Source organism: Lemur catta, chromosome 17 (assembly GCF_020740605.2).
Source record: "Lemur catta isolate mLemCat1 chromosome 17, mLemCat1.pri, whole genome shotgun sequence".
Lineage (NCBI taxonomy): Eukaryota > Metazoa > Chordata > Mammalia > Primates > Lemuridae > Lemur > Lemur catta.
The window spans coordinates 4,208,530-4,229,953 of record NC_059144.1 but is presented as its reverse complement, the minus strand read 5'-3'; the positions used below and the strand labels follow the sequence as shown (position 1 = coordinate 4,229,953).

The 21,424-nt window shown below is 55.3% G+C and overlaps 1 protein-coding gene across 1 annotated transcript in view; it reads left to right on the top strand.

Moving 5' to 3' along the window:
- AFAP1 (actin filament associated protein 1) overlaps positions 1-15,220 on the top strand; it is a 173,978-nt gene extending 158,758 nt beyond the window's left edge. The window contains exons 15-18 of the mRNA XM_045528283.1: positions 737-901; positions 2,651-2,841; positions 6,349-6,513; positions 10,271-15,220. Of these exons, the coding sequence (XP_045384239.1) occupies positions 737-901; positions 2,651-2,841; positions 6,349-6,513; positions 10,271-10,297 (548 nt within the window). The 3' untranslated portion in view covers positions 10,298-15,220. The remainder of the gene's footprint in view (positions 1-736; positions 902-2,650; positions 2,842-6,348; positions 6,514-10,270) is intronic.
- Positions 15,221-21,424: the final 6,204 nt, after the last annotated feature.

Here is a 21,424-nt window from a genome sequence, read left to right as displayed (position 1 = left end):
CTCATTTTTGTGTTTGTTCTAAGTGCTTTATAAATATCAATTAATTTACTCCTCATAATAACCCTAGGAATTAACTACTCTTATCTCCATTTCACAGATGAGGAAACTGAGGCATAAAGAGATTAATACCTTGTTCAAGGTCACACAGCCGCAAGTGGCAAGGAGTCATGCATAGACAGTCAGGCTCCAGATCCTATTCTGCATTGCCTCTTCACTTACTCATTTTTCATTTATTCACTCAACAAGTGTCTGCTGTGTGCTCACTGCCTGCCAGGGTCCAATCTCACGCTGGGATGTAGCATCAAGTCAGAGCAAAACAGTCAGATGACGTATTAATAGTCGTAAGGAACAGATGTTGCAGTGCTATGGAAGTATGTTGAAAAATATAGAGAACTACACAAATCCAAGAAATTATTTTGATAGTAATAGAGTCCTATCTTTTCAAATTATAGAATGTTCACTTGCAACCTTGTTGAAGATTAATTATAAGTTGTGTGTCTCAAAGGGAAGGGAATTAAAGGAATTTCCTAACATTCTATTTTCTTTTTTATAAAAATTTGATTCAAAGAATACCAGAGCATTTGAATTAGTCATTTTTCTGCTTAGTTCAAACCATCCTGTTTTTTCTTGTTGAATTAGCAAAATAACTGGGTTTGAGTTTATTTTACTGAGTTGGCTGATTAAACAGACTTTATGAATTACCCCATTATCTGCTTGATTAAACTTTCTTTCGAAGATGCTGACCAGTACAAGTATGGCAAGAACCGGGTAGAAGCAGATGCCAAGAGGCTACAGACCAAAGAAGAAGAGCTGCTGAAGAGGAAAGAAGCCCTGCGGAGTAGACTGGCCCAGCTCCGGAAAGAGAGAAAAGACCTGAGAGCCGCCATCGAAGTGAACGCTGGTATGAAAGAGCTGGTTCCGACCAGCCCAGGGCGACGTTTGTGTGGGAGATGATACATTTCATCCTGCTTTGCCCAAAGGCTCTGTGACTCACCAAGGCTGTCATTTTATTTAGTAAGAGTATGTTATTCAGTGGAGTGCTTCTTGGGTTTGGAAGCATTGCAGGTAAGGCCAGGGCAGGTGCCACCGTGTTTGAATTACGTAGCAGGTGGGCGGAGGCCAGGGCTGGCCGCAAGCTGCCCGCTGAGGCAGGAGGGATGTGGGGGGACTTTATCCAGCTTCAGGTGCTGACAGCAGAGAGTGTCTAGAGGACGACCGTTGTGTCCGTAGGTCTCAGTAGATTCTGGTCACTGTATAATGAGTCAGTTGGATTTCTCTGCAGGAGGGCGGCCCACAGAGATGAGTAATGTTCAGAAGTTCAGGCAAGGTGGGAGGTCTCTGCGTGGGGAGAAGCAGCCTTCTCTCCCCGTGAGAAGGGACAGGTGAGAGTCCTAGAATTTGTCAGAGAAGAGGCCAGGTTAGAGGAGTCCAAACCCCAAGAGAGGGACTAAGAGTAAAGGCACAGTCATTGGGAAACTGAGTCAGGAGCTGGAACAGTAGCACTGGGTCAAGCTTATTGATTCTTGCTAGCAGGAACGAGGTATTTAGTCCCTGGCACTGGGGATGGAACTGCTTAAATCTATATCACTGTGGATCCTTCCTGGTTGGTTGTTATGCTGGGGCAGACCTGAGTCTTTATGTTTAGGTTTGCTAGCCTAGGAGGGGAGAGACAGTGGAACGCAGGTGCTGCAGGGGACTGGGAGGTTGAAAAGTGCCTTAACCATGCAGGGAGGACTGAGGTGCATGCACAGTGAGCAGTTTATTGCAGCTCGAGCCTCTCTTAACTGCAAACCTAAGTGATTACAACGGAAGGAAGTGCTTGTGGAGCTTAGCAGTTGGGAGGTCAGGTGTGTGCCGAGTGGATCAGGCCGACCCTGCAGGAGGAGGCAGGATGTGACAGCAGTGTGGGGCTGCCCTGGAGGGGTCGACGTCCAAGAATGGGACAGGGCGTTGAGCTTAATGAGCCAGAAGTAGGATTTCCTGCTTCTGTTATTCCAAGCTTACAGGATGGTGAAGATGCAGAGAGGTGAGGGGAGCTTTGCCCTTGAAAAAGACAAACTCGAGTGCCAGCCAGCTCCAGCCCGGGCCCCAGCACAAGTCTGTTCCCCTCTTGGACTGGTTTTCTCATCTGCCAGTGGGTACATTACCTGCCGTAACAGATCTCAAATTAAATAAATAAAGCAAACATGTCTTAAAGAAGTGTATGCCGTATCCTGTAGAGAAGCAGGTGGTACTGCGGTTTGCTGCCCCAGGGGCAGATAAGATGACTCGATAACCTCACTGGAAGTGTAAGAAAAGAACAGTAGCAAGACTCGCCAGGCCAGTGGCACCTTTGGGAGCTGTACAGTTTGAGGTCCATATTTTTAAGTGAGTGCACTGAGGCCCAGACCCAGGAGTTCCTGGGATTTGTAAGAATCAGGGTCTCCTGTTTCCTGCTCATGTCCTCCATCGGCAGCAAAGAAAGGTGAGTGGGGAAGGACTCTGGTCCTTGAAAGATCAGCTGGGTCTGAGTTTTGTAGAAAGGGCCTGTGTCAGGGGAGCTCACCCTGAAACATTTCACCGAAACCCTTGGGGGGACGAGGCGTCCTCTCCTCCACTGTTGGGGAAGTCCGTGCCCGACCCTGGAGCAGCATGTTCTTTGGGGCTTTAGGCAGGAAGACCCAGGTGGTGCTGGAGGACAAGTTGAAGAGGCTGGAGGAGGAGTGTCGGCAGAAGGAGTCGGAGCGCGTCAACCTGGAGCTGGAGCTGACGGAGGTCAAGGAGAGCCTGAAGAAGGCGCTGGCAGGCGGGGTCACCCTGGGGTTGGCCATCGAGCCCAAGTCGGGGACGTCAAGTCCACAGGTAAGCGTCCTGCCGCTCACCTCAGAGGCCGCAGGGGCCCGGACGACAGAGAAGGCGCTGGGTGGTGCTCTGGCGTAGCGGCTCACTGTCCCTCAGCACTAACTGTACAGGCGTGTTCACGCGTGTGCGTCACACACTGTCATCGTCCAGGTTCCATGTTCTCAACGTTATGTTGTCTTATCTCCTTCACTGAAATCCTTAAAGACGAGGGCATCACTGAGTCTATTTCTTACCCTTCACACAATCTGATTGTAGCAGGTCCAGTTCTTGTGTCTCTTTGGAACCAGGCCTAATTTGATGCAAATTTATTAGCTAGGAAATTTAATTCAATGTAGCACATTTAATACAATCTCCAGCATGTATTAAGAATCAAGCCAGGTGCTGGGGGAACTGAAGTGAATGAACACAGTCGTGTCCTCTCAGGATCCGGGAGGACACAGGGAGATCTTTTCCCAGCGTGAATCATCACCTTAAGTGGTTTCCTCTTCCCTCACACTCAGCTGACCACCACTGAGAACCTGTTGTCTTTCCACCTGACTGTCCCGTTGCGTCTCCTGTCTGCGAGTCAGATGTTATTCCTCCCATCGTACAAGTGGGGAACTTGAGGCCCAGAGACGTAAACTCACCTACAAAAGCAGAAGCTGGTGAGGGGTAGCCCGACTTCAGTTCCTGCTTCAGGCGAAACACGGCAGGGCACTCCCGGCCCTGTGCATCTGCATCCTGCATGCCCTTGTTCCGGGCCCTTCTTTCCAGGCCACTGGGCCAAACGCTGAACTTGAATGAATCCACGTGAGCTCTGGAGGGATTTAGGGATTTACGGCACCCCTGAAATCCAGCCCTCATCACTTCATTCCCCCGCTCCCCACAGGACAGACTGCCTCCTGCTTGGCAGAGCTAGTTCAGGTGGCCGGGTCGCTGTCCTGTCACCAGCTGTGCTCTACTTCTCTCAGCCACAGCAGGATGCAGCATCTAGGAGAGCAGGCTCTGGGGTCACACGGGCCGGGGTTTAAAGTTACTAGCTTCGCTGGGCTCCCGTTTCTGCATCTGTAGACTGGAGATAAAGATACTGCCGGCTGCATGGGATAATGTGTGCAAAAGCTCACAGCACAGGGCCCAGCCAGAGCGTGCATGTGTGTGTGTGTGTGTGTGTGTGTGTGTGTGTGTGTGAGTGTGTGTGTGTTCATTCATGTATTTCTTAACACAGACATGTTCATTCATGCACTCCATTCGTTCAACAATTATATATTATATATAACTACATATTACTATCATATGTTATTAATACTTACATAGAATTTATTCAGTAATTATAGATTATGTGTAACATGTATACACAGACGTGTGCGTGTGTGTATGTATGCACGTGCTGTTCCTTCTGTGCTGCGATGTGCGAATGCCAGCTGTGGAGCTCGGGCTCGGTGAGGGCGGACGCCTGTCGAATGCACTTACGTCAGGTGTTGGCAGGCGCTGCAGAGCCAGACAGCAGGGCCAGGAGGGCTGGGGATGACTTGGAGTCCTGGGTTTGTCGGCGTCTGACAGAAAGGGGACAAGGGCGTGATGAGGTCAGCTGCAGTCGGAGAGTGGCAGTAGCTGGGAGCATCCAGCAGTGGGTGGGGTGGGCTTCCCTAGTGACTCGTGCCGTGATGATCGGAGGCAGGAGGGCACGAGGCTTCCCCGAGCTGCTTGTCCCACGCGGGGGTGATGGCGGGGAAAAGCCAAATATGGGGGCCTTGGCAGCCGAGGGTACATTTTGCTCTGTTTTAAGCCTTCCAGAAAGCCTCTTCTTTTGGCACATGTATGATTCTTAGACGTGTGATTCTTTCAACCACGGCGTGGTCAGGAGCACTGCCCGTCTTTGTCCTCGGGCTTCCCTGGCTGTGGCCAGGTTCCCGTCGCGGCCTAGGTGCCCCTGTGCTGGCTTCCAGACACCAGTGAGGACCCTCCTCCTGTATCTTCAGCTCTTCTCTCTCTTAGCTTCCTTCAGAGCATTTAAGACCGCCTAGTTTGTTCCATCACAGCTTCCGCCCCAGCCCCTGCTCCCGCCGTCAGCGGCTGCCGGTTGCCCTGTGTTTCTTGCCTGCCTTCCACACCGGGCCCCGCAAGCTCTCATCCCACTCGCGTCTCCTCCGGCTGTAGTCTGACCTCTCGCCGCGCCTGCTTCATCAAGGTGACCTCCAGTCTTCAAGCCCAGCGGGCACTGTGGTCCTCCCTGCTCTCCCATCCCCGTGCCTTTGGGCCCAGCTGCCACCTTCGTCATCTGCAGTGACTCTGCATTCTCCAGGGTCCCTGTGGCCCCTCTGCCGGCCCCTGGCCCCACAGGCCTCCCTTTACCCATGTGGTCCAAGCCCGTCCTTGGAGGCTGCCCCAGGTCCCCCATCCCAGCCCAGAGTGCTTTGGGGCTTTCGCTCTGAGGAGGGTCTGTCGATGGACTCTGGTTGCCATCATCTGGCCCAGCACCTGTGGAGCATTCTGCATCAGTGCCACCCAGGCTATGCCCTTGGAACAGTGACCTGTTAGGTGGGGGTTAGGAGTGACCTCCAGGTACGGGTCACGTGCCGCTTTCTTGGTCTCCCCCAGAGGTGATGTCCAGAGTTGTCATTCTTCTGCCTGTTCACCAGCCACTGTGCTCCCCACCCCTCCAGGCAGTGCTGCCTCTGACAGACATTCCCAAGGACAGCTGGAATGTAGGCAGAAGTTGTCTGTTTGGGGATCTGTGGCCAGTAAACCCCCACGGGGACCCCAGGCTACCTACTTTAATGGTCATTGAACCATGGTTCTCCTAAAACAATGTCCTGCATACCCCGAGTGGTAATTTTTACGTTACACACCTTGGCAGTAACAATAGGAGGAGTTTATCCCTTGGAGACTCATTTGGGGAGGTGCAGCAGACTGCGGACATTTTCCCCAGAAGCAGTTTGTAATCCCATATGGAAGAGCCAAATATGGGGGCCTTGGCAACCAAGGGCACGTTTTGTTCTATTTTAGGGCCTTCCAGAAAGCCACTTCCTTTGGCACATGTATGATTCTTAGATGTATGATTCTTTAAAGCACGCAAACTGCTGTGAAGAGCCAGGAGCGCTCAGTGCAGGCAGCGCCGGTGCTGCTCCAGTGAGCCGCGCGGGCGCTGGGCCCCGTCTCCAGAGGCTTCGCCGCCAGGGTGTCCCGGGGCAGGCGGCCCACAGGCAGCCCTGCACCCGCAGAGCACCGCCAGGGGCACAAAGCAGAGGCCACAGGATCTGAGTGCAGACGGCATGGGCACGAATCCTACCCTCACTTCCTGGCCACGGCCAGCAAGCCAGAGCCCTGTCCCAGCCTCAGCCTTCCTGCCCCTAAAGTGGGTCTTAAGGTGCTCTAAGAATTAGGCACTGACTACTACAGTTGTCCTTGTTGTTATTTTTACTCATTTCCGAAACACATTTCTTCTTTAAAATCAACCATTTTCCTGCTGGAAAATTCTGGTGGCCTGGAAACCATTCCTCATGCAGGGTTTTCCCTCTCTGTCCGCAGTCCCCGGTGTTTCGGCATCGGACTCTGGAGAACTCGCCCATCTCCAGCTGTGACACAAGTGACGCAGAGGGCCCCGTGCCGGTGAACAGCGCAGCGGTCCTGAAGTGGAGCCAGCCAGCCCCGGGCAGCTCCCCCTGCCGCGGGCACGTGCTGCGCAAGGCCAAGGTGGGTGCGGCGTCCACACGGTGCTGTCCCAGGTGGTGCAGCGTCCACGTCACTTCAGGCCTGCAGGCTTTGGGGGAGGTGAAGGGAGCCAAGTTTGTCCTCCTGATCTGCTCACATTCGGCTCCAGGTACATGTCCTGGGATGAGCACTGAGCGAGTTCCCACGGCACGTCAGACCCTCCTTTAGGGAAGAAAAGACAGAAATAGACCTGAACCTTAATTACCTTGGAGCATTTTGCTGTTCTGCGTCGGGAAAACGGCAGCTCTGGGTCTCATCTCAGAATCGGCAGGACTCCGGACTCGTGTTGGTGTAGAGATTGGGCTGGGTGACCACAGAGGTCCTTTCCAGCACTTAGACGTAGGATTCTTTAAAACAAAAAAAGAAAGAAAAAAGGTCCAGGAATAAACGCTCCTCTGTTCCTCTCCCCAGCGCCCCACCACATCCCGAATCTGGGACCGGGGGTGTCAGGAAACCTCCGCACCCCATGCTGTGGTATCTCCTGTCTTCTCATGGGATTAGCCAGTATCGATTTTTATTGCTAAACTTAAAGATCTGAGAAATTTGTTATACACAATTTCTAGTTTATCAAAGCAAACAGGTCCTGACTGCAGCAGAGTGTTCTCTGCGTAAGGAGCACGCTGGGTCGGTGACACGAGCAGGTGGACCTCGTGCCCTCTGGTTAACGTGGAGGCTGGCGGCCGCCCCGCGCCATCTCCGTGGCTGCCCTAGTTGCTGGCGTTACTTTCCTTTGGCAGCTTCTGGAAGCCTTTCCAGGCTGGCTGGGAATATACGTTTCCCGGAGGGTGGCTGGCATGAGACCAGAACGTGGGTGTGGGCCACCCGCTGCGTGCTCGGGGCGTTCACGAGGGGCCTGAGAGCCATGCTTTTCCGCAGCGCCCTAGAGCGGCCAGCCTGCAGGGCAGACGCACTTTGCTGGCGACTGTGCGTGTCGGTGTCTGCGGAGAGGAGGAAGCATCGTGTCTGGTTCCCGCTGCTTTCTTAGCGTCCCCCGCTGCTCTTGGTCTGTGACCGTCAGGCTCCTCTGCAGAGGAATAGGTGTTGCCTGGCGGGTATGTAGACTCGAGCTGCCCAGTGAAGTCCCACTTATGACTTGCAGATGAGAAGTGCAGTAAAAGCATTTCATTTATTTGGTGTCTTTACCATCAAAGAAATTGGACTTAAAATTATGTGACTCCAGCCCTTGAAAGGGTTACATTAGCAGTGTGTGCTGTCACTGTACTGAGGCTCTGGCGACCTCCTTCCCTGCTGCTCATTCCTGATAAACGAAAAGCATGAGATTCCGGCCAGCTGGCAGGCCGACCCACACTCAAGGAGGGAAATATCAATAGCTGTCCGTGCTCACAGGCCCGGAATACACCTCGGAAGCAGCACTCGTGGATCCGGCCAGGAATCCTGTGCACAGCCTCACTGCAAACCTGGTATTGAGCAGGGTTTCCCGGAACTTGTGAGAACAGTGGCAAGGGACCCACGGCTGGAGGTGGGAGTGGTGCTGTGGCCTTTGACCCTGAGCACATTAGTGCACTTGGGGTGTATCACAGACATGGTCTCATCTGCTGCCCAGCCTTCTCCTGAGGACCAGGGAGTCTGACTTATTCCAATAATATTGTGGGAAGTATTATCCCAGGTGCAGTATTCCTAAAATCACTTCCAACTCTTGATGAAGATGCTCTGAGCCTGGGAGGGAGCTTTTTGGTAAGTCAGATGGCTTCTCATCACATGTCACAAGGTTTCCTAGCTCAGAAGGGGGTTCTGAACAGGCCACAGGGCCTGGAGCCAAGCTGGTTCCCTCCCTCTGTCTGGGAAAGACGCGAGGTGTGGGGACAGCGGTCCTGCTTCAGAGGTGCCCAGGGGGACAGGTGCTGGGCTGCCCCCTAGTGACATGCACACCTGGGGGCTCCGCTTCCCACCCTGCTCAGGTTCGACAGTGTCCACGAGTTCTCGTCCTGTCACTCCCAGGTCTGTGGCCGGTGTCAACTGTGCTCTGAAATGTCATCCAGTTTGCCGAGCCTGTTTGCTAAACATACGTGGCAGCATCTGTAGATAATATGTAAGTCTGTCTTTTCTCTGAAACCTCCACTGCCTGGGAGTAAGTCAGTGCCTGTCAGTGCCGACCTCGGAGCTTTGTCCTCTGAACACCTTCTCTGTTTACAGCGGCCCATACAGTTGTCTCGGGGAGGCTGTGGCAGGCTGGGAGGGTGGAGGTGGGTCCTCCCTTGGCGGAAGTGCCTAAGAGCGCCTCACGCACGTTTTTGTTATCTTTAAGCGTAGCTCAGTTTGGGTCTTGGTTTCTGCTGAATTTACTAATGCCACACATTTAACCTTTAATTAAACATGAGCTTTTGATTCTAGAAAAGGTGGGAAATTTTTAATTGTATGCGGCATGCAGAGATGTGCAGTGTGCCCATGACCCAGTTAGTAAGGCCCTGGAGACACAGTGGGAGTCAGACGTCGAGATGAGACCAGGGTGCGGCATTGTGCGGGATCACTGTGCATGGAGGAGGATGCCCCTTTTGGAGGCCAGGCCCGGGGTGTGCCAGCCCTGTGCTGGGGACCTCGCATGCAGCTTCTCCTTTGTCCTCCCGTCAGTGCTTTGGAAGCTTTGAAGTCCTTGGTGGAACTTGCATTGTTCTGAGGCTCCGAGAGATGAAGTGACCTCTCCAAGGCCCCACAGCGGCTGAGTCACAGAGGCCTGGCTCTAACACCTGTGCCCTCCGCTCCTCCTGAGCCACCGACTAGAGGGAAGGACAGGCTTTGTCCTCCGTGGTGTCTGCTGCCACTCTGAGCTGGGTCTGCTCTCCGGCACCCCCTTCTGGAACTAAATCTTGTGGCAAAACTGCGCTTCAGATGCACGTAGCCCCAGTGACTCAGGCTCCTGCATCTTCTGTGCCATTGCACTGGGTGCTGCGGCCGTGGTGAGCAGACGGGCAGAGAGGGGGAGGAGCCGTCCCCTCGAGGGCTCGTGTTTAGGAGGGAGGTGGCGAGTTAATCACCCGTGATGCTAGAGCGTGTGGAAGAACGCACAGAAGTAGCGCACAGATGGCGACATGTCCTCCCCAAGCAGGGGTGGGGCTGCACAGGGGAGAGGGCTTTGGAGCTTGGTCCTCAGGGTGCGTGGGAGTCAGCCAGGGCACGCAGGCGGAGGGCGGGTGTGGGTGCCGGTCAGAGAGGACCCGGTACAGAAGTGTGACCTGTTCTGGCGGTGGTGGGGCAGAGGGGAGGTGGGCTGGCCCTGCTGTGGAGCAGGTGGGTTTTGTCCCAGCTTTGGTCCCAGCCCCTGGGAGCCACTATCTGCTTTTCGTCTCTGTGACTTTGATTCCTCTAGGGACCTTGTATAAGTGGAATCCTACAGGATTTATTCTTTTGTAACTGGCTTGTTTCAAGAGCACAAATGACCTTAAGGTTCATCCGTGTTGTAGCGGGTCAGAACTTGCTTCCTTTTTAAGGCTGAATGATGCGCTACATCTGCGTTTATCATTCATTCTTCGACGGACTCTGCATCTGTCAGCCAGTGTGAACGGTGCCGCTGTGAACGTCGGTGTGCACACGCCTGCTTGAGACCCTGCGTCCGCTTCTCCTGTGTCAGCACCTAGAATGGGAATTGCGGGCCGGGTGGTTTGAATTCTGTGCTCACTGTTGGGGCCCCCGCACCGCCTGGCCCAGTGCCGGTGGGCTGCGGTGCGACTTGTGTCTGCTGACGTCTTGCTGTTGGGACTCACACAGCTCTCCTTTTCTCTAGGAGTGGGAACTGAAGAATGGGACATAAGGACAGGCACGGCTGCTTCAGCCTCAGTCAGGGCTGCCCACCCTCACCCGGCGTCCCCACCCGTGCGACCGCAGGAAGCTCTGGCAGCGTGACGAGTTCTGAGACCAGCACCCTGACCCCGGCTCACGTGTCTTCTTTCTACTGTATATTGTGCCCTTTAAAAATGTACTTGTGAGACTTGGTTTCCAGCTTTGCTGAAAACAAAACCAGAAAGAGATGAAAAGGTGTTGTGAAAGGACCTGTCAGGTCAGGCGGAGGAGCTGCCTCTTTCTGACTGTTGCATGATTGCTTTAACCAGTTTTGACCCGGCCCCGGCTGAAGACGGACGGATTTGTGAGCCCAGATGAAGCCCTGGGAGGGCCGTGGCCGGGCGTGGACCCGGATGCTCTGGGTGTGAGTGTGAGCGGCGCGTGGGCACCGAGCACGCCGCGCACGTGTGCCGGGAGGTCAGGGCCACGTAGCCCTCCCCCTGCTCACGAGAGGCGAAGGCAGGAGAAAACTGTGCTGTGAAGCATTTTTCACCTTTTAATTTTTTTTTTTTTTTTTTTTTTTTGTGGACAGATGCTTTTGTCACCAGGAGGTGAAAAGCTGCCATTCTTTTTAACCTGTTTTTTAAAAAAAGTCTCTTTGTACTGTGTGTCGCACTTAGATCTAAGGATTTTCCAGAGATTTTGTATCTTATTAATTATTTGCGCTGCTTTTGAAAGGCAGCAGAGTGTTTGTAATACTCACTGACGTGCCCTGCTCCCCGCCCGGCCACGCGGGCACAGGTGCTCCTCAGAGAGCCGGCAGCCGCGGTGGGGGCTGAGGTTCGGCTCGTGGTCTATTTCCAGGGCATTTACTGATGCATGGGGTGGGAGCAGTCCTTTGAAAAGGAAGCAAGTTCTGGAACTTGTTCAGTTGTAGAACGATGCCATCTTGGAGCAAGACATGGGCCTTTGAGGGCTTCTCGCCCCTCCCCGCCCCCTCTCTCCAGTTTGTACATTAAGCCATGAGTGGGTCCGTGGGCTCGGCCTGCTGTTCCTTCCGGAGCACGGCAGCCTGGGCAGGCCTCATTGGTGGCTTTCTTGCTCACCTTCTGTGCAATATTTCTGGAGAGTTCAGATGCCTGAGGCATAGAGAGAAAGAGTTCACAGCTGGTTTCTACCCCGTAGGTCTAAGAATCAGACTAACTTCTTGGTCTGCAGAGGGCCGCTGTTGGGATGCTATCGTGTGGGAAGGTGCAGCCACTGACGGGGGAATACGTCTGTGTCCCCAGAACCCCTCTGCAGACTGAGCCAGGGGGACCCGTCACAGCGTGTGTGACTGTAGGACTACAGTGATGCTGCTCCTGCTGAAAACCTTTCATCCACCACCTAGAATGTTCTTCTTATAAAATATAGGAAGAGGGCGGGAAAACACAGCCTCCCCGGAGCACAGCCTGTACGGGTTGGATTACCGTGTAACGTCACGGTGCTCGAGCCCGGCCAGAGCCGTGTTTGGTTTTACTTACTAGAGCAGGGAAGTCGTCTCCAGTGTCTAGGAAAGTTCTATAGCAAGAGCGGGAAGCTGCGTAGCTTGAGTCCACCTGAAACTGGAATTTATTGCAAAGCCATCCGCCAAGAGCGTTTCTGGTTCATGAGCTATCAGCTAGCGCCGCACTCTGCCGCCCCTTCCTTCCCAGTTGTCCACGAGGCACATCGTGCAGCAGTGGGTGCGTCGGCTTCCCCCAGGAACCCCCGGCGGGCGGGCAGGGAGGGCAAGAGCTTCCCAGAGGCATCCGCCTGTCCCCAGCATGGCCAGGAGGAGCCCCTTCCTCAGTGGGGATTTTTCTTTTCATGATAGGAAGCTGTAACCACTTCCTATCATATGAAACCAATTTTATAAAAAGAGAAAAAAGTTTGATCTACTATAGATTTTTGCTGCCCTCAGGTCAAATAAAGTTTTCCAAATTAAGGCTCTTGAGCCATTCAGATTGGCAGCCTTCTTTGCCCACCAGAGCTGTGCCAGGTGTCGATTGTTATTAAAAGAAGGGCAACCAGGACCAGCCTGAGTCTTGGTCTTGGCCCAGCACAGGTGGGCATCAGAGACGGGTGGCGGAAACAGGCGTGGCGTCAGGCGTAGCACGTGGCCCTCAGCTGTCACCCCGGCTGGCGTTGTCACTTTGCAGATGGAGACCCTGCAGCTCTGGGAGTGCCTTGCCCAAGGGCACAGGTGGTTGGAGCCAGACTCCCAGCGTATATATTTTGTCTTAAAAACCCAGGTTTGTAAATCACTTTCACGGCCACAAGCCTGTTGAAGAGGACAGCAAAGTTAGGCGAGCCCTTCGTGTCCCAGGAATGGCTGTAAATGGGTCCAGGGAGGCGAGGCCCTGACATCGGCTCCTTGTGTCGTGTGTGCCCCTCGACATTTCCAGATTTGATCAGAAAGTTACTCTAAAGCATTTGCTTCAAAATAAGTTATTTATTTGTATATGTTCAATAAATATAGTTTTTAATTTATATCTGTACATATTAGACACACACGAGATGTCTTGTCAGAATTCTGACGGCGCTCTCGTTTTATTACCCTCCCAAGACGCGCCCCAGGAGTGAGCACTCCCTGCTTCTGGCGCAGCTGTGAGCGCAGCTGTCTTGCCCCTGAGGACCCAGGCCGGCCGGGAAGGGCGCACTCGCCCAGGCTGCGAGGTACGGGTTGCCCGGGAGAAGCCGGGTTTCTCTGCGACGCCCCGTCCACAGAGTGCTGGCGTGCCGTGCTAGGACGCCGGGGAACGTGCCGGCCGCACAGCTGGGGCCGGATGGGGACAGGTCAGGTGAGAGGGCCGACCTCTGTGGCTGCCGGGCCCTTCTATCCTACCTTGAGCCGCAGTGTCCTTCCTCAGGGTCCTGCTTCCGGCCGTGTTTTTGTAAGGTATTATCAACCTTCAAAATCCCTTCCTTTTTATATTTTTGTAATGTTTTTAATTCACTAACCAACCTTTTTCATAGAAGCAACTCCGATGGTTAAAGGGCTCGCTTTGGTCCCCCCGTGGGCACAGGTGTGGACCGTCAAGGTCCCGCTGGCCAGATTTTGTGGGGGCTCGGGCAGGACGGCTCTGTCTGCACCAGAGGAGCCTGCGGCCCCGTGCTGGGTAACCCTCGAGGGTCTGCCAGACCACCCCACACAGGTGATCCCAGATCGGCCGGACTGCCCCTGCCCACGGAGCCCTTCTCTTGGGACCGACCAGTGGGCCGTTCACCAGCCCCACAATAAAACCTGTCTCGCCCCCTCTGTGCCTACGCCTTGGTGTTGCCAGACCTGATCTCCCCTTTATTCATCTTACTTGTCCCCAAGTTATTTTTGGCTATTTCCAAATAGCCAAACTACTCTGATATGGTGGAGATCTGTCACTTTTCTGAAAAGTCTATTTCAAAAATCATGTGTCCTCTGCTCTGGGGGCCACCTCTGGGAAGGAGTTGCAGATTCGCTGTCATTGTGGCCACAATTGGGAGTTTGTCCTTTGTTTCCAAAGGACAGCCTTGAAGCTAGGGTTAGGGGTAGGAGCTGTGGACAAAAATCATTTGTTTATGGTCACATCTTACCTTGCCAGAAAAGACAATAGACTCTGCTAACCTACTCTTAGGGGGAATGCAAGCTTCGCCCACAGACCTTGCTCCCCAGGCAGTATTCTCCGTTTACGCACCTAACTCGCTCCTTAGAGACCTCCCTGGGATGGGCAGGGCCCCCCACCCGGAGAAAAGGGACATGGCTTCATCTGCAGCTGGCACCCGTGCCTCGTGCCGCCACAGGGGCTGACACCCTGAGCTCCCAGGCGGGCCCTGCAGCCAGGCAGATGTTGATCCTTATAAACAGCCTTTCCCAGGAGCACAACACGGAAGTTTCTATGGCATCAGCGTCAGCAGACAAGATGCTCCTCGATTTATATAAAGGTCATGGCAACATTTAAATGTTAAACTCCTGCCTTCCTCTTTTCTCTTTCTAAAATAATATTTCAGTGGGAACAATAACTTCAAATTCATGACATAGTTTTAAAGAGGGTAGTCTTTGTTCCTGTTGTTATTATGAATACTTTCTTATCATCATCCCCTAGTGGCCTGGGTTCATACTGTGAAATAACTAAAAATAAATCAACTGAAACCTTCGTGCCGTCCACACACCTGGCACAGACAGCATCGTGGGAAAAGCAAAACCACCTCTCTCTGTGGCAGCCAAGCCACAGCAGGACAACTTGCCATTTTTAAAGGAAGGAAAACTTTACACCTAGCACATTTTTGGCTTCAGAGGCATTCTGTTGCTCGTATTTAGAAGTATTTCCAGCTACGGTCTTCCAGAGAGCTCAAAGCTGCCGTGTGCAGGTGTTATCAGGTATTTTGAGTTGTAGTCATGGGAGAGATTCTCGAAATGGGATTTTCAGATCATAATTCTTAGGGACCAAAGGTGTTTTTAATAAGATAATCCTTCTATTTGACTTTCTAATGAGAAAGGAAATGTTCACTTTAAATTTTAACATCAACTTTTAAATTACAGATATTCAGAATTGACCATGGCTATAAGTTGTAAAATGTTTTCATATTAAGAATGTAATTATTTCCTTATTGTATTTTTTAAAAACTAAAGTCATATTTAAAATTCTCTTTGAAAGAAACAGGCAAAGAAACAGGAAAGATTTTTTAAATTAAGTATGTTGTTAGTGCCCATTTTAAATGACTGTAAATATATTTTCACTGTGTTTCTCAATGTATTTAATTCATAAAGTTAAAATTTTATGAAAAGAAACGTACAATGAAAATACTAGTTTTCAGTCCACGTACCCCATTTTGTAGTTGCTTCTCTTGAATTTTCTGCCTCACTGATTTTTTCTACTGTTTTCCATGGTGTAACCCATAGACCGGCGCCCCTTGGCGCGGCCCATCTGTGTATCAATAAACTGTTCTCTTCCAGCGATGCTGGGTGTGCGGCTGGTGTGGTGCAGACTGGGAAGTTGTCCTTGCAGGTGATGGGAGCCCTGTGCCGACCCTTTTCTTGGCCAAAAAGTGGCTCTGAGTCCACAGACTTGATATTCCAAAAACATTTGCACACCCAAAAGTGCCAGGCTCTGTGCCCGGTCAGGCAGTAGAAATGGATCAGACCTGCCTCCTGCTCTTAGGTGCTCGCTCTTGGCAAGAACGTGCATAAACGGAGAACGCGTTCTGCATGGAGGCCTGAGTGAACATTTCTGGAATCCTAGAAGAAAGTGCAGCTGACTGTGAGGCTGCCGAGTAGGGTTTTGCGGAGGGCGGGTTATTTGAGCGGGGCCATGGTGTAGACAGGAGTGGGGCAGGACAGAAGCGAGAAGCAAGGTGAGGGACTTTCCAGGGCACTCGACGGCAGCCGCCGAGCTGTGGAGGCTGCAGGACGGGCACCGCCTGGGCGAAGGCTGGCAGCGGCTGTGGCTGGGGTGCCGGTGCGGGAAGAAGGTGGAGGGCAGGGGAGGGCCTCGTGTCCTGCGGAGGGGTGAGCCCTGAGACTCGCATGGGGGACAGGCATCGGGGCTGCCACAGGTGTATGTGTCCACCTGGACGACTGATCCAGAAGGCAGCTGGACAGGTGAGGAAACCCCAGGGTGCCTCGCGTTCTCCCCGGGAGCTGACCTTGAGCCAGTCAGGCCGCAACCTGGGCAGCAGGGCTGGTGCTGCTACCCGGGCTGAGACACAAGGGGCGGCAGCTTGGTGGGGTGGCACACATGCGGAGGTCAGGGGTCATTGCGGGGCCTGCTGCATTCCAAGTGCCCTCAGGACATGTGAGTGAACACGTAAGAGAGGCCAGGTCTGAGCACGGGAGAGCTGTAGCCCGGAAGACCCAGGGGCTTGGGTGACAGATGGCCACCTAGACCCACCTTTCATAGGCTGAGGGCCAGGTGACCCAGATGGCACCTGCACCCTAATTCTGCCCTCCGTATGGTACTGGCAGCGTCGGTGTGGCGTGGGCGGGTCGCTCACATAGTGGAGGTCACCTGCTGTGCATAGGAAGCAGCTATATCAGAGCTGGGAGGTGTGATCGGTCCTCCAGGTCACCTGTGATGACAGAGACATCATTCCCCCAGCGCCCTCCGCCGGCCGCCTGACACTCAGGGCAGCGTCGCCCCTGCTGCGAGCTAATTGCTCGTCGGTGGCAGTTTGTCTCGCTGAGCGAGCCCAGCCACAGCTTTCAGGGAGGCTGTTTTGAGGTGAAGCTCCTTGGTCTTTGAATAGAGGTCGTGTCCTGGTGGGCTGCCACATGGAAAGAAGTGGCTCTTTAATTTCTTTTAAAACTTAGCAAGAGGACACCAGAACTCTTGGCTTTGCTTTTTAAAACCACGGCGAGTACTCGGGGATATTCGTCATGTGAGTTACAGTTCTGGGTGACGCAGCCCAGGGAACAGCCGGGAGCAGCCCCTTCACGGGAGCAGAGGAAACGTCGGCCGATGTCCGCAGTCCTGACGTTTCACGGTGCTGTTAAAAGTGGCCCGTTAGAGTAGGGCAGGAGACGGAGCGGGGTGCAGATGGTGAAGGGGTCGGGCATGCGAACCTGCTGAACTGCGGGCTCAGGCTAGGTCGGTCCTGAACCCGGAGGGGTTGGTGCCTCCGGAATTCTCCCCAGGGCCAGTGGGCCGCTGCGGAGCCCAGCTGGCTGCGTCCTCCCTGGGGAAGCCCAGCGGCCCCTCTGATGTGCAAGGCTGCCACGTGCTCAGCAGGGCTTCGGCGGGTGGGACCTTGCCAGCCCCGGGGGGCGGCCCTCCGTGCACACGGCTTTCACCCGCGAGCCTCTGGAGCCACGCCCACCGCCTCTTTTGTGGGGCTCCCCGGGCTCTCCCATGCCAGGCCCCTACAGCCTGCCCTGGTCACACCGGGGGGGGGGGGGCGCACCAGCAACTAGACGCAGCCCCAGTGCCCACAGCCCCTGTAGTGGTTCCAGCCGCCGGCCCGAGCCTGCGCACCGGCCTCCCCTGTTCCTCCGGCAGGAACCACAGCGAAGGCTCCTGCTCCTGCCCCGCCACTGTCCCCGCTCTCCCCCGCCACTGTCCCCGCTCTGCCCCACCCCCTGACCCACCTGTGCTTCCCTGCGTGGCCCATCCCTGAGGACCGTGACAAACTGTCTTTCCGATGACAGTGGTTCCTGGTCTGTTGGGCTCACCTGACCTGAATGGTCACGAGCCCTGTCTTTCCACACGCCCCGTCCTCCAGGAGGGGCAGTCAGCCTTGGCGTCGCCACACTCAGGTTCCAATCCTGGCTCGATTTGCGTAGGGTGGCAGAGCGGTAACTGGCAGGCTTGTGAGAGTCGACAGCCAGCATGGTGAAATGCCAGCATGGTGCTGGCGCCGACTCGTGCTCTGGGGAAGACAGCCTGCAGCCCAGATGGGCCCGGCTCCTGCAGTCTCCCAGGGGCCTCCCCCAGCGCCTCCCCTGGTGCCTCTGGGACCCACCTGCGGTGCAGCCTCGCCCGCTCCCAGGGCTTCCGCCAGGACCCCTCCTGCTGGGCTCTCCCCACCCACGGCCCTGCACCCACCGCCCCCTGGCCTGGCCCCAAAGTGGGCCTCGTCCAAGCTGGGTGTAAGCTGGGTGTCTGCTGTCAGGGGGCTGCCCGGCGGGAGGGCAGGAATGTGGGGGCTGGGGCAGCAGGCCAGGCCAGGCCAAGGGAAGGCAGCGGGCAGCGGGCAGCGGGCAGAGAGGGCGGGAGGGGCTGAGGGAAGCAGGAGTGAGGCGGGGCGAGGCCCAGGGAGGCCCACGCCTGCTGCGGGGGGCAGGACCTGGGGGCCTTGGCACGTGGCCGCTGAACTGTGGGCTGTGGTTGGGACTTTACAATACAACCTCCTCACTAGATGCAACCTGGGCACATCTGGGGCTGGAGACCTGAAGTCTGGAGAGGGCGGGGCCACCCTGCCTTTCACCTCCAGGCCGTGTGTCTGCAGGTGCCATGCAATCTTCCCAGGATGCCCCTGCACGCCTTCCTCGACATGGCACGGAGCAGAACTCAGCATTCCCACTCTGGACCCCGGCCCCTACAGGCCTCTGGGCCACCCCTGATAGGCCCCGGACCTGGGGTGAGCTGGCTTGGTCCCAGCTCAGCCCATCGTCCTTCCTAGTGACCTCTGGACTCTGCACCCCCATCCCTGCCCTCCAGGGCTCAGCCTGCGTGGTCCCTCACCGGACCCCCTGCCCAGTGTCTCCGGGGTAACCCACCCTCCGTGGGGAAGCCCTTGGCAGTTGCTAAAGCACAAATCTGTCCATGTCCCTGTGTGCTCCCCCTTCCCTCGGGACGGGGCCCACTGGCCTGGCTCTGCCTCTCTCCTTCCACCTCCCACACCTGCCGCTCTGCCCACCGCGTGTCGCCGAAGCAGATCTAGACACCCGGGGACCGTCGTACCCACCGTTCCAGCCACGTGCATCCTGAGAGAGGTGTCCTTTGCGTTCATGGGGGGTGGGCACGGACTTGTTGCCCCACCAGGACCACCTCTTCTGCGGCGGGCGACCCTTGGCCTTTGCATCCACCTATAAAGAAGAGGCACCTTGGGGAGGACCAGCCCGGTGGCTGTCAGTGTTAGAGAAATGGTTGCTGGGGCCTGACAGAGCCTGCCCCGACACTCCCTCTCACCCACCCTCCAAGTTCCTCTTCCTCTGGGCCTGGAGCCCTGCGCCAGCCTCGGCTCCCTCCTCTCCCTCGGTGCTCGCTGGTGCTGTCACTGAAGTGGAGCCCGTGATTCCTGGTGGATGTGGCCGTGGCGGAGGCACGAGCAGATGCTTGGACACTGTTGGCATTCGCCGTTTGTCCTCCTCCTTCGCCTTTGGCTTCAAGTGAGCACTCCCAGGATGATTGTATGCCCCCAGGTGTGCTGCACGGCTGTGTGTCCCAACGCCGTCCTCTCTGCACAGTGTGCTGCACAGGTGTCCTGCACAGGTGTACCGCACAGGTGTCCCACACAGGTGTGTGTCCCAAGGCTGTCCTCTCTGCACAGTGTGCTGCACAGGTGTACCGCACAGGTGTGTGTCCCAAGGCTGTCCTCTCTGCACAGGTGTGTGCTGCCTCAACGTCCAATACACACGCGGCTGTCAGGCCCCCTCCCACTGCACGAAAGCCTCAGGAGATCCTTCCCTTGTGCGCTTTCCACCGTGTTGCAGTTGGTCTCCAACCTGTCTCACGTTCCCACCAGGCTGGGGCTCTTTGGGAGCAGGAGCAGCCCCCTGTCTCCGTGTCTTTGCTGCCGAGCACCAGCCTCGTCTGAGAGCAGCTTTTCAGAAACACGAATTTAACAACAACAGCAACAGTAACACCTAATCTTCTCACGGTGGTCGCTCTGCACCAGGCGTTGTTCTAAGTGCTTCTCACACATCAGCTCAATCTGCCGAGGTTAAATGTCCATTTCACAGTCATGACGCGACAGAGAACTTGCGGATCCATGAAACGTCCTGCAACGCAGACCAGACTTCGATCGAGCTGGGATCGTTTTTCTCTGTGAGCCCTTTCAGCAGCGGAAACACTCCCGTTTTCTTCAGCTGATCCTTCATTCATCTATTTATTCGGGAACTATTTACCGCACACCCACTGCGTTAGAGGTTTGCAGATGCCACGGAAAGCAGACAGCCGCCCCTGCCCCGTGGGAGCAGCTGGGGCTCTCGCGGTGCAGTGACGGAGGCGTGTCACTTGCTGGCAGACGCGCCGTCCTGAACTGTGGAAAGGCAGCCGAGGGCTCTGGGCTTCTGGCTGTGGCAGGTCAGGAAGCGGAACAGCCCTCCGTGGAACACATGAGAGGACGTCCCCAGACACAGGAGATGAGCACGCTGTGCTACCTTGTCACCCTCTCTGTCATCGAGAACTTGGAAGGTCCGGAGGACACTCCCTTTGACGAGGTGTTGGAGGAAGTTCATTGGTATAGGTTTCATTCTTGGAAAGCTCTTGCTTTGTGCAAGTCAGAGCTGAGAACGGGGCCTGTCCCCCCTGAGACTGGGTGGCAGGTGTCTGAGTGCCATGGGGAAAGTGGGACCCTGGAACGGGAGAATCCAGGCGGCAGCTCCCCATTTCCAGAGGCAAAGTGCGGTCATTGTGGTTCGAGGCCGGGTCTTAGCAGTGGCCATGGTGGCTGTGCTCACGGAGTCGTTCCACGGTGACCGCTTCACTGTGGTGTCCCTGGGAGGCGGACAGTCCACTAAAGTCTTACTCTGTACAAAATAACCAGAGAGACGCACTCTAGACCTGCTGGTTAGGGAGTCCCCCGGGCCACCACACAGGTTCGGACCCTACCAGTCCCTCGCCTGAGCCCCCGGAACGCAGGGCAGGTTGCAGCCTCCTGGCACGACCGTGGTCTTGGTGAAATCTGAAGACCCCCCTCCGTCCCCAAGGCTGCTCACTGGGGTGATTGTGCACCGAGGGAGGAAAACTCCTCACGCTCTGGGGTGATTCAGGGACACTGAGTCTGACCCGAGGCACAGTCCTTGTGCCCACCCCTCAGAGCACGCTGGCGGTGGTCGGGTTAGTGCTGAAGTTTGCTCCCTGTCTTTGTTACGGTGGGACTGGCGTGTCACCAAACCCGCCAGGCTGGGTCCCGCCACGCCTGAGTGTGCAGGTGGGACACGCTTGGTGACGGACAGACTCCCCCCGCTGTTTCCCCGTGGGACTAGCGTGGTAGGAAGGGCCAACTCGAGAGCCCCTGAAAAGCCCTCTCCCTATTAACACAGTGAGAGAAGCAGTATTTCCTTATCGGGAGAATCGCAGGGATTAGCGCCACATGCAAGCCCGGCGGGCGGCAGGGGTGGGCACTCCTGTTACGTCTCCATCGGGGGCAGGACCTTCCCTGGTGACAGGTTGGGCTCGTGAAGTTAGGAAGCGCTGATTACGGTGGTAGCTGCCATTTCCTACGCGGCAAATTCATCGGAAATGAGCACAGCTCCCGGTGCCCGGGGTGCAGATAAGCCGCTGAATGGCGAATGCCTTTTTATTCCCTACCTGCCAGTAACGATGCCACCGCAAACTGCTCGCCCCGGCAGGAGCGGCCGTGCACCTTCACGGCTCCTCCTGGCTGCAGGTCGATGCTGACGGCCACGCCCACGACGCGATGCCGGGGGCTCTGGTGAGGAGAGAAGTGCAGATTCTCTAGAAAGCTCGGTGAGACACAATGTCCCACAGCGCACGTACTC